This window comes from Crocodylus siamensis, chromosome 12, assembly GCF_052110815.1.
Source record: "Crocodylus siamensis isolate JL-2025a chromosome 12, ASM5211081v1, whole genome shotgun sequence".
Taxonomy (NCBI): Eukaryota; Metazoa; Chordata; order Crocodylia; family Crocodylidae; genus Crocodylus; species Crocodylus siamensis.
This window is the reverse complement of record NC_143406.1, coordinates 44,105,557-44,118,100: the sequence shown is the minus strand read 5'-3', so window position 1 is coordinate 44,118,100 and position 12,544 is coordinate 44,105,557. Positions and strand designations below refer to the sequence as shown.

At 51.8% G+C, this 12,544-nt stretch overlaps 1 protein-coding gene across 4 annotated transcripts in view; it reads left to right on the top strand.

Annotated features, from left to right (window-relative positions):
* Positions 1-607: 607 nt before the first annotated feature.
* Positions 608-12,544, top strand: part of RADIL (Rap associating with DIL domain) — a 56,730-nt gene continuing 44,793 nt past the window's right edge. For 2 of the 4 annotated variants that reach the window (XM_090024059.1, XM_090024058.1), the window contains exons 1-2: positions 609-1,337; positions 10,929-11,487. In XM_090024059.1, the coding sequence (XP_089880185.1) occupies positions 10,956-11,487 (532 nt within the window). In that variant the 5' untranslated portion in view covers positions 609-1,337; positions 10,929-10,955. Of the gene's footprint in view, positions 1,338-10,928; positions 11,488-12,544 lie in introns of all 4 variants that reach the window. The other 2 variants (XM_090024057.1, XM_090024056.1) reach the window with 2 other exon arrangements.

Sequence of the window (12,544 nt, the reverse complement as noted above, 5' to 3'; positions counted from 1 at the left end):
GCACCCCCAGGGCACTCGCACGCACACCCCCTACACACTCAAACCCTTACACCCCCATCACATGCACCAACTTTTATTTTTGCAGGGGACTAAGATGCCCTTGGGTCCCCACGTACTCGGCTCCTCTGGCCTCCAAGCCCCACCCCCACTCACGCGTCCACACGCACACTCCTACAGCCCCACTCACACCCACGTCCACACAACCCCCCACATCCTCCCCCCCAGTCCTACACACCCCCGACTCCCACCACACGGGTCACTCGGTTCCCCCCCCACTCATGTCCACACACCCACAGTCACTCCCTCACACCCCCACTCACACCCCCACGTGTACACACGCACACACTTCTACAGCCCCCTCACACCCACTCACATACACGCGCACTCCTACAGCCCTACTCCCCCCCACTCACTCTCACGCTCACCCCCAGTTCTACACACACACACATCCTCACTCTCCCCCCCCCACACACTTTTACACGCCCACTCCCCCCACACGCTTGTACAGCCCACGCACGGCCCCCGGGCAGCGGCGGCGGGCCGGCCGGGCCGGGCCGGGCCGGGCCGCGGTGGCGCTGAGGCGGCGCGGCCGGCAGGGGGCGCGCGGCGCCGCGAGTGCCGCCCCGTGAGGGCCCGGCGGGGAGCCGCGCTGCGGGCGGCCGGGCCGGGTCGGGCCGGGCCGGGCCGGGCCGGGCGCTCCCTCGTCTGCCGGCCGGGCTGGGGTGTCCCGCTGCCCCAGTGCTCCTGGCCGGGTGCCTGCCACCCGCCAGCCCCGTCTCACGCCACACAGGCAGCTCCGGGGACCAGCGCAGCGCCGGGAGTCCGCAAGCGGGGACCGCGGCACCCCGGGGTGCCCGCAGAGGCGTCTGCGGGAGGCCACAAGAGTGGCAAACCCAGAGGCGTCGGGGTCAGCCGCTTCTCCCCGGCGCCGAGTCCTTTGCGGCGGAAGACTTGCTCTGTTATTTTCCTGTAGGTGAGGGAAGAGCGAAAACCAGGCGCCGGCGTTTCCCGGGGGGCGAGCGGTCGGAGCAGCGCCTCCGTCCAGGGGGACATGGCTGGGAGCCCCTGGCTCAGGTGCGGCCTCTTTCCGGACCTGTGCAGGACGCCTTGAATCAAGACGATGCTGGCGAATGCCGAATTAGCCGGCCCGCCGCGGTGCTGGTGCCAAGAGCCGACCAAAAAGCATCCTTGCTCGTTCCAGGGTCTGTCCCGTGCGCTTTTGAATACAGCCGCATGAGAAACAGGCAGCTCCAGGGAACGTCGGCGGTGCCCGGGCATTAACACGTCACCGGGATGGCAGCGGGCGCGGGGGAAAAACCTCCTTTCTAAAGACTGAGGTAAGGCTCTTTATTGATGTCAGCAGAGCATGCTGAATTTGGGACCGGGCCTGAAACGGGTGCCTCTGTGGGTAACCCCAAAGCCGTGCCAGGTCCCGAGGCAGCCCCCGGAGCTCTTGCGGGGACACACGGGGCGGCCGTGCAACTGCTGCTGCTCGCTGTGCGGGAAGGGATGGACGGGCTGAGAGCTCAGCCCGCGTCTGGGTAAAGACTGGCATTGACTTGTTCGGGAGTTGGGTCGGGACTTCGATTAGCCAGATGCAACGTAAGTGCCAAAAGCTGCCAATCTCGAAATGAAAGATGATGCGAACACCACAGGTAGGACTGGAGGGGCATTTCCGGAGGTGTCTGGGCAGTGGACGTGCAGCCTTCCCGGCAGGAGCGGGGAGCCTCTTTGTTGTCCCTGTTGCTGTGTAAATGTTCCTACACTGTGTGTTTTCTACCGAAGATCCCATGGCAGAAACGGCTGATTAGTCCAGCCCTCCTCTGACTCCAGCTTTCCGTGTGCAACATAGGATCCAAACTCGTTGCCCAGCGGGGGGCTAATCAGAGTCGATTTGCAGCGGTGATTTTTATTGCCTCTCTATTGTCGCTCCCATCTCCAGCTTGCAGGGTGAAGGTAGGGCCCTGGGGCCACCTTGCCGAAATTCAGGGTCTGGGGGAGCTTGCCTTGCTTTTGAAAGCGGGACTCAGAGGAGGAGGAGTTTTAATCCGGGGGGTGTACGGCAAAGCTTCTGGGCCCACAGTTTTCTCATTTCCTTTGCTGTTTGATTTTTAATTTGTTCCACATTGTAGCGCTCCAAGAGCCTCTCCCTCTGCTCTCAGCATCTGGGCTGTTCTTGTTTCCGTCATTCTGAAGCTGTAAGTTTGACTGGTTTCCATTAAAAAAAAACAACAAAGAGAAGGGTGGGGAAGTCTTCAAATAGGAACCTGAGTGAAGTGGCCCAATTGTATTTCTTGGACAGCTACACTGGAAATTACTAATATGCACGCATGTGTGTGCACCCAGCCTCCTCCGACACGTGTAACGTCTCTACACTCGGATAAGCAGTGGGGAACGTCCAGCAGATTTAGAGAGAGCTGATATTCAAAAAGGGAAACCAGAATGACGGGAGTAACTATAGGTTGGGTAGACTAGCATTGGTCCCAGGCAACGTAATGGAAAATTTGGGATTTAATTGATACAGAATTGAAAGACAGGAATATAATTAATAGTACAGTAGTCAGCATGGTTTAATGGGAGATCTTGTCAAACATTTCATTTTCTGAGATTACAGATCTGGCTGATAAAAGTGACTGGTTAGACAGAATAGACTTTTGTAGTGTGTTTCACTTAGGATTGCTTTTATTTAAAAAAAAAAAAATGACCGGCATGGTGCAATATCGAGACAGCACAAGATAAATGGATACATCCCTGGCCAACTGACACCTGAAAAAGTAGTTGTCAGAGGGGCATCCTCAACTGGGAGCGTTTCTATGTGAGTCCCAAAGCTTGGTACTAGGCCTCGTGCAATTCAGTAATCTGGAAAGAGTCATCAAATTATTGTGAGTGAAATTTGGGGATGATGTGCAGATTAGCTCGTGGGGAATAATGGCCTGTTTTTAAAAAGATGTTGCAAAATTGCAGGATGGAGCTCCATAAAAGATCCAGTTACTGGAGAAAATGCCTTGCAGTGATAGACTCAAAGAATTTGCTATCTCTAACTTGAAGGGAAAAGGTGATTTGATTAGAGCATGTAAGTACATTCATGGGGAAAAAGACTGGGTACTAAAGAGCTCTTCAGTTTAGTGGAGAGAAGCATAATGAGACTAAATGCCTGGGAGCTCAAGCCAGGCAAATCCAAATGGGAAATAAGACGCACATGTTAATGGGAAGGGTGATTGACCATCAAAGCAAACCACTGAGAGAAGCGGGGCATTTTCCATCTCGTTTAGTCTTTGCATCAAGGCTGGCTGGATGCCTTTCCAGAGGAGCTGATGCTTTAGCCATGCCCACGGTAGCAGGCGAGAGTAACTGGGTGATAATGCAGACCCTGTTCTGACACTCTCTTCTGACCTTCAACTCTATGAATGTCTGAAAAAGATTATTTCTTGCCCCTGGTTACTGCTCTCCAAGAAACCCCAACCCAGTCACTACCTGCTACTTCAGCAGGTATCTCTAGCCTTCTCCCTTATTGACTGCAGTTGTAGGCCATACATGGGGTGGTAGAAGATGGGGATCCTTGCTGGGGCTGTTTTGCTTTATAGAGAAAGAGCCAACAAAATGTAGCATGCTGAGGTTAAAAAATCCCCGAGCAGATCCAAAATAGGTCACGATCTCAAGGAGAGTCAGTTCTTCCAGGGACCGTCTGCCTTTCTAGGGGCAGGATATCTACTTTTAATGGCCTGCTGGGTGATCTGATAGGCAAACCCTCTGGGTTGATTCATTTGGTTCCTGGCATGGGGTTTTTGAGGGGCTTAGAAAAGGAAAATGCAGCTGCAGGAAATGTGTTCCCCCCCGACTCCTTCCCTTTTCCCTTGGGCAGTCTGAATGTCATCTAGGTACATATATCTCGTTTCCTAGGGTGCCTCCACCCCAGCTCGTCACCCTTTTGATCTTGGAGCAGTGCTCTTCTGTTGAGCCGTTTGCTCGAGTCACACTTGCCTGTCTTGTAATGATCTGGGAATGTGTCCGTGGGTCTGTTTGTCTCAGGTATTGCTAAGGCACCTATCATCAGAGTATCCAAGCAACAGTCGCCTTCTGAAGAGAGCACTGAGCATGCCCAAAAAGGTCTGTGTGTCCTCAATTCCTGATTTTCCTCCTACCTTCCCCTCCTCCTTCCATTCATGCAGTGCTGCTTGCTTTCCTTCCCTTGCTTTTCTCTGCCCTGCTCTAGCCCTTTTGCAAATTGGGTGGGGGAAAGGCACAGTTAACCGGACAAGACTTTGTCCAAGAGGTCGGATTTAGGTTTAGGCTTAAACTTGCAGGCTCTTTCTCAGTCTCATCGCCCCGGCTCTGGTGTTCTCTCTGCTGAGAAGAGCCTGCCAGTGGTGCCACGGCAGTCTGCAGTTGCCTTCGCTAGTCATGGTTGGACAAGCACAGGTCAGTCCCCAGCTTGTGGTGTGCCCATCATCTGTGCCACCTTTGTCTGAAGGTTGAGCTCAGGATGGCTGCAAGTCTCTGCATGTTTGGGTCGATGTACCTACCAGGGCATCTAAGGAGAGTATTGTAGAAGTCGGTGGCTTGGGAGCCCTGCTCTGTTGCCTTCTAAGATGAACAAACTTCTCTGCTGTTACATACGCAACCGCCTCTTCGTGATTTCACTAGGGTGCTGCCATCCTGTCACTCCCACGCTCACACAAGCCTGTCCGGAGAACTACCAGATATCACTGAATTACAGATCCGTGCAACTCAAAGCAGAAATAACGCTCTCTGTTTTCATGCCCCATGTTTCAGACGTGGGAGGGAGTACATTTCTGTGAAAGTGAATAACGCTGGGGAAGATGCGGGGGGGGGTTTAGGAGGAAGAGACTCAAGGATTGAAGGAAAGAGACGTGAAAAAATGGCAAGGTAAGCAGAGGTCGTTAAATAGGCATCAAGTCACGTTAAAGATAGGCTGCTAATGTTTGAAGTTGCTCCGTCTCTGCTGATACAGTGGGGAAGTATGGACTCCACCTAACCATAAGCAGCGATCCACGGGAGTCCACTTGGGCTTAGTAGGATGCCATAGCGTACTGGAATTAGACCCATCTGAGTGTAAAAGACTTGGACTTGGGGGGGATTTTATTTACAATGCTATTGAACTGCCAGTGCCAACTGCAGATGCTATTGAACTGCCAACGAGAAGCTGCAGCGCAGAGTCCAGATGGAAAGACATATGTTGACCACATGGACGTCACACTTATTTGCTATGAGTATTGTCAGAACAGTGCAGAATAAATAGAGATGTCACGGCAGACAAAGCCGATAGCCTTTGGTGCGGCCTGTCAGGGGGTTGGGACATGCAAGGAGAGGCTGAGTTCCTTGATACGGATTCACCAGAGAGGGGAAAACAAACTTCGGGCTGGTCCCTTTATAGTTTTCAGCGGATGCCAGAGAAAAGTTTGATTTTGACTGTTGCGTATGGCAAATCTTTGGAATGTGTAGAGCCGCCTCCCTCAGCTGCAAGTGTTTTGTCCTCTAACAGTGCACGTTTTACAAGAGCACAATAGGGAAATTGTACTGTAAGCACCAAGTGGAGCGCTGTGTCCAGTTTTAGGTCCCCCACTAACGAAAGGATGTAGACAGATTGGAAAGAGTTCAGTGGAGGGCAGTGGAAATGTTCAGGGGGCTTCTGAGGAGAGGCTGAAGGAACTGGGCTTATTTAGTCTACAGAAGAAAAGACGGAGGAGGGATTTAATAGCAGCCTTCAAGTACCCGAAGTGGGTTTCCAGAAGAAGCTGGTGCTGGACTGTTCTCAGTGGTGGGAGATAACAGAACAAGGAGTGATGCAACAAGGCTCAAGTTGCAGCAAGGGAAGTTTAGGTGAGATCTTAGGAAAAAGTTTCTCATGCGGAGGATAGTAAAGCACTGGAACAGCCTACCCAGAGAGGTTATGAAATCTCCATCCTTGGAGGTTTGTAAGACCTGGCTAGACAAAGCCTTGGTTGGATTAATATAGTTGGGGACAGTCCTGCTTTGAGCAGGGGGTTGGACTAGATGTGACCTCCTCCGGTCCCTGCCATCCCTCATTTTCTGTGATTCTGTGATTCTATGAAGCTTCAGAAGCATAGAAGAGATTTAGGAACACAAGTTCTCTTTCCTTTCAATAGGACTTGCATGCCCAGGTTGCTTTCTGTGTTTGAAAATCTCCCCTGGAATAACTAGAAAGAGCTGGAATTACTTGGTTGCAAGTGATAGGAGCTTTGCAGATCTTAGCCGGACACCAGCTATTGTGCAGGGAACTAGTATGTCCCGACCTCATAGAGCTGGAGTGAGAATAATTCCATTCCTGGCAGCGAGATGCTTGGGTACTCTGATGATAAGCCCAGTAGAAAATCTAATAGAAACAATAGGATGCAGCAGACAGGGCCGTGGAGTTATCTTTCAGGTCAAGTGCTGCATTCCTATTAAGTCACTGAAGCTGTGGATCTGGCACTTTGTAGGCTCAGGCAAGTCACTTAGGGCACTTTTAGATGTTCTCTGGGGTAGTGGGGATGGCACTTTAATTAGAGCGGGTCTGAGAGCCTCGTCTGTACTGTCAGGGACTGAGCCTGGTCTACCCGCCCAAGTGCGTGGGTGCTCTCCAGAGCTGGAGCTCCTTCACAGTGCTGCTTCAGACTTGTGCCCAGGTGCTGGGGACAAGGCTGGAGCAGTTTTCTGGGTGAACTTCTGGCTCTGGAGCATGTTGGCAGGCTCAGGCCCAGCCTCCCCAAGACCAAGACCAAGACCCACTGCTGATCTAGTTTAGATCTGCCCCGACTGACTCAAAGCCTTGCTTCCCTGTCTAACAAGGGGCTGGTAATACCTCCTTTCCCCTTTGTGTCTTATGTCGTTAGCTTTGGACAGAGACCATCTCTCAGCAGGGCTGCCACAGTCGGGGTTCATGACTGCAGCTCTGGCAGTCTAGCCAGCTTGGGTATTGGGAGAGGTCGAACCACAGCAGCCTCTGCAAGGCCACTTGGGACCCTGAGCACTGAGGCCCCAGGTCAGGCCAGACTTCTGGGATTTCACTGCAGCCCCCCCATCAGATTGCAGTGCAGATGCCTTGGGGCATCTGCATCTTGAATTTGGCTGGGGTCTCTAGGGCTGCCAGGGGGGCAGGTAACACACTGCTTACAAAAGGAACCTTTCTCGATTTCTTTTGCCCTCCCTCCCTGCGGCAAGCAGATCCTATGGTCCTGGGCTGGGACTGGTGGTCTGTTTTGATTGCCCGTCTGTTTTTTTTTTCATCAGATGTCTCTTGCCCAAGGGAGAGGCTTGTCAGTGCTCCCATCCTTTCTGGCTGCTGCTTCGTTGGAAAGGTCACCTCCCTGCCTTGGAGCAGAAGACAGAAGGGAAAGTTTTTCCTTTTTGTGCTGCTTTCTGAGCCAAGGGTTGTGAACAGCTGTAGACATTAACATGGGAAAATGTTAGAGATTCCTGGGAGATGGGCTAACCAGGGGGTTGGAGATAAGATATGACCAGGGAAGCAGAAGCATGGTCTAGGGGTTGCAGCAGCAAAGTCCCAAGTTCAAGTTTGAGTCATCTGATTGTGGCTTAGCTCCTTCATTGGTTACAGCCAAGACAGTGATGAAGGGTCAGAGCTTGCTTGTGATTTAAGGGGTAAAGAGATCTGACTCCTCTTTTATGTCCAGGTCTCTAGTGGCTCAGGGAAGGGACAGACTGGTGGTGTGAGGAGTATGTGGAAAGAGAGTGAGAAGGAGAACAAGGGGCAGTGGTCAGATCATGGAGCAGGGAAAGGAGGTCCCCGCTGGATGAGAGTTCAGGAGGATCTGAGTGCGTATGGGCTGAACAGGAGGAATCGGAGCAGTGAGGCCTTGGAGACGTTCCCACGTCTAGTGAAAAGTTTTATGGCTGTTCCCAGGTGGAAAGCAGCCCTTTCCATTAGCACCAGATGTGTGTTCCCTTCCTGGTCTGAGTGACAGCTTGGGGCCCTTCTAGTGTCAATGAAGGCTCTTGCTTTTATTGAGAGAAAGACCTGACAGTGTGAGTGGTGTCTCATGGGAGGTGGTGGGGCCCGTGTGTTGGGCCTTCTCTCTCAGCTGCTGCTTTCCTGTGTGAAATTTGGGAAGTCCCTTGTCTTTGCCCTGCCTCAGTGGCTTGATCAGTAAAGGAGGGGCGTGATGGTGGTTGGGCATGTTTGCAATGCACTTTGCAATCCATTTGGGGCCCATGGGCCCCTCCTCTGAACCCAAGTACGAAGCATTACAAATGATGCCGGTATTTTCCTGGGGTGGGATGTTAGGTGGTTTCCATGCTTCTCGGATGGAAAATGTCACAGAAATGCAAAATATTACATTACAAATGAATGTAATTACTAGGTGCTGGATGGACAAGTAGCACATCTGCCTCTTAGCTGCTGTCTCGGGTCCAGCCCAGGATGTTAGTAACAGCCATGTGTGTACAGGTAAAGTTACGTTGCACTTAGACCATAATAAAGGCCCTTAGAACATGAGCATCCATGTTTTGGAGCTTGTTCACTCTTGCTAAGTGCCCCTCGAAGCCTCAAAGTTAGGGTTGACCCTGGCTTGTGCCACCTTCCGTTAGGGTAACTTCAGTCTGCTCCATGGTGACCAAATGCACAATTTGCAGTCATAAAATCACAGAATCATAGAAAAATAGGGTTGGAAGGGACCTCAGGAGGTCACATCTAGTCCAATCCCCTGCTCAAAGTGGGACCACCCCCAACTACATTATCCTACCCAAGGCTTTGTCTACCCGGGTCTTAAAAACCTCCAAGGATGGAGATTCAAGCACCTCTCTAGGTAGCCTGTTCCAGTGTTTTACTACCCTCCTCATGAGAGAGTTTTTCCTAATATCTGACCTTAACCTTCCTTGCTGCATCCCAGTCCTCCAGCATCCCAGGATGCACTGCTGCCAGCTTCCCCTTAAGTCTCCCAGAGCAGGGATGGAGCCCAGGTGTCCTGCCTCCAAGCCACCCCGCTGCTCACCAGCCCTCTCTTGGCAGGTCAGAGCTGTGCAGACAAAAAATGATATTAACTCGTAACACATGACTGCTCATGTCATGCTTAAACCGTAACGCTGCTTAACACTCCCCAGATGTAGTATGTATGGTCTGAGCGTAACATGAAATTTTACCCGTAGTGGCTCCCTGAAGACCTTTCTAAGGCAAAATGAGCTACATGTTCTCAGCCGGCTTCCGATATGTGCGTGCATGAAACGCACATACATGCACACACATGCAAGTGCCACCATCACGGCCAGACCTGCTTGGCATTATTGCAGCGGCCAGGGGACCGAGTGAGGCAGGAGGCATCCTTTCCAGGTAGGCTGGATGCACAGTGGTTGGTTGGGTTACGCTTCCCCTGAGAGTGGCTGTGCTGTGCTGGTTCTGGGGTAGTCAGCTGCCTTCCAGGCTGTCAGCCCAGCCCCTTTCACCAGCACTCATTTCACATGCCATTACCTTGTGCGTCAGGCAGAAAGGGAATTGGGATGAATAAAATTCCTGGTCTTGTTCCGAGCCCTGTGGAACATGTATTCCTGCCATGCTCAGCCTTGATTCGGTTGCTCAAGGCATTGTGTAGCTACAAGGGGCGGCTGGGACCTGTTACGGGAATTTCAAATGCTGGGGAAGCCTATGTCCCACAGTAACGTTCATGCCAATGGTAGCAATTGTGTATCTACTTGCAGTGCATTCACATAATGAATTAGTCATTGTTTTAAAGGGGATAATATGTATAACAATATGTTTCTGTGTTTTTTGAACAATATTCTCTGAGAAGGAGTAAGAAACTTTTAGAGGGAGAAATTCATCTTGCATGCAGGCCTCCTTGGGACTCATCCTGGTTTATCCACAGGCTGCAGGATGACTCATGAAGTTAGGATCGGCTCCTTTGCATGATTTCAGTCTGTGCTTCACCTAATATAGATGTGTAAGATGCTTGGGTGTTGTCAGATTTCTCTTGCACTCTAGTCCCTTTTGAGGGATTGAGTTAAAACATGCTTTTGTTTAAAAAGTGCAAGAGTGATACTCCCCCCGCCCTTCCCCGAAACAGATGAGTGCAGGAAGCCTGTGCCCAGTCCTCTGATGAACATGCCGCAGTATGTTTTCCCACTAAGACATTTTTTGCTGGATAGCAGCCTGGTAGCCACACCATGCCCTGGCTGGCAACGCCAAGAGCTCTTCTTAGAGGAGTCCTGATGAATAGCTGATACAACAAGGATCCCATTCATCAAGAGGCGCTGCCATTGCTGTCATAGAACAATGTGTTTTTAATGTCCTTGATGGACGAGGAAGTGCCAAAATAGATGATAGAGTGGAGGGGGAAAGACATTTTTAGAAAGGCTAATTAAAATCTGCCTGCCCCTGGTGGCCTTGCTTCTCAGCTAGTGGGGGCAAGCCAGAGGGATCTCCAAACTTCATTTAATTTTCATTTGAGCTTTGCCTTTCACCTTTGAAAAATGGAATTGCTCCACAAGCTTGTTAGCAAACACGACTCATAACGCCTTGGCTACCAACCAAGAGGGTTGCCTCTCAAATTCTTTGTGTAACAAAACTGCTGGCCTCTGCTTTTCTCTCCCTGCAAGAACATCTGCAGAGGAGCCTGCTCTTGGTTAGCCAGCAGAGACATCCAGCGAGGAGGCTTGGTACAGCTCCAGATTAAATTCCTGCGGACACATTCATCTCTGGGGCGATGCCATTGATTTCAGGGACGCTGGATGTATTGAGCTTCTGTCGTTGTGTGTCACCCACACAAACACGCACTGTCCTTCCCGTGCTCCGTGCCATCACAAAGAGGATAGCCAGCCTCCTCCGGCCACGGGCCACGGCTCTCGGAGACAACCTTGTGCTAGTTTCCTTGCAGGTTGCTGCTTGTGGGGTTTCCGTGTTGCTTCCCTGCAGAAGGGTGAAATGCTGATTTGTCTTGTTGTTCCCTTTTGCCCTCCAGCTGTGTCTGACGACGACCTCCCGCACTATGTTTTATGGGTCGTCTCCCACCATGGCCCCCCCTTCCAGAAGCAAGCTGAAGCGGCAGAGCCGGATATTTTCCCAGGTTTTGTACCGCACGCTGAGCTACAAGGACCGCAGTTCGGTGTCCGCTTTCCCTGGTGCCAGCAGTGACGACCCGGCTGAGCTTTCTACCCAGCTCTCTGCTCCTGGGGTCCTCAAGATTTTTGGAGGCAACATCTGTGCAGGCACCAACTACAAGAGCGTTCTGGCAACAGGCAGCTCGAGTGCACGGGAGCTTGCCAAGGAAGCGCTGGAGCGCTACGGCCTGAGCAAGGTGAATGCTGGCCAGTATGTGCTGTGCGATGTCATCGGGCGGTTCGAGGGCTGTATCAAGCAGTGGCAGACAGAAGGCTTGAGGGTCCTTGGGGATAACGAGAAGCCCCTTCTGATCCAGGACCTGTGGAAGCCCAGGGAAGGCTATGCCCGGCGCTTTGAGCTGCGGAAGAGGTCCGAGGTGGAGGAGCTGGCTGCCCAGGAAGTAGACACCCTGACAGCAGGTAAGAAGCTCCCAGAGACCGAGACACAAATGCATCCCTGACATGAGCTCGTGGCTCTTCACTGTGGGGAATTCTCTCTGTCTGGTACCAGGGTAGCAATGAGGGTGTATTCTGGAGGGGGAATTGAATATACTCCCTTTAATGCCTTAATGTCTTTTAGCAGAGAGAGGTTAGCCTTACTAGTCTGAAGGGACAGTTGAGATGCACCTCACAGACTAACTGAATCAGAGATGCATATGCTTTTGTGAACCTGCTCTCATGTCAAAGCAGATCCTTGCATGGCACCAAAGGGTGCGTCTCTCTCATCCCCAGGTAACGTACATGGATGCAGGTCCAGTGGTGCCGTGTGTGACCTGCAGGAACTGAATCTAACCCTCAGATCCAGTGGGAAGACTTTAGATCAGGCTGGTCTCCCAGTCACAGTTAGATTGCATCCCAGTGCCATCCTGGGGCTGAAGACTGTTTCACTCTGCTCCCTCCCCACACACTGTGCCTCCCAGACATTGGTGCTCTTGACCGGGGTTAGACATCTACCTGAAACGTTGGCATGGAGCTGTTCTCATTTCTGTTACGGCAGGACTTCCCCAACAGTGGGAGCCCCTGAGCAAAGCGCTGTGAGCAATCAAGTGAGGTAAAAAGATTAGGAGAGGAGCAATACAGGCCAAAACACACCCACCTTATTCTAGAGGCCCTGAGGGCCAGCAGAGATGTGTGTGTCATTATGAATCAGTGGGTTGGTAGGTGACCTAAGCATCAGGTCAGCAGACTCCTTTCCCTCCCAAAATAAAACTCCCACTGGGTGGGTCAAGTTGAGCTCATGACAACAGGCACTTTTTGATCATGGTGGCATCTGAGTGCCTCCCCCTGTATCACTGCAAACTGCTTTGATACGGGGACACTAGATGGTTCGCAAGGCCTGTCTGGTGCATTCCCCCCCTGCCAGTTCCACAGTTGCTTCTGCAGCGGAGTGGTGCCAGTATTTTCTGTTGTTAGCTTCCATATCCTAACAGGAGGTTATGCTTTTGGGACAGGAGCCGGGGGGAGATTTCAGAATTAG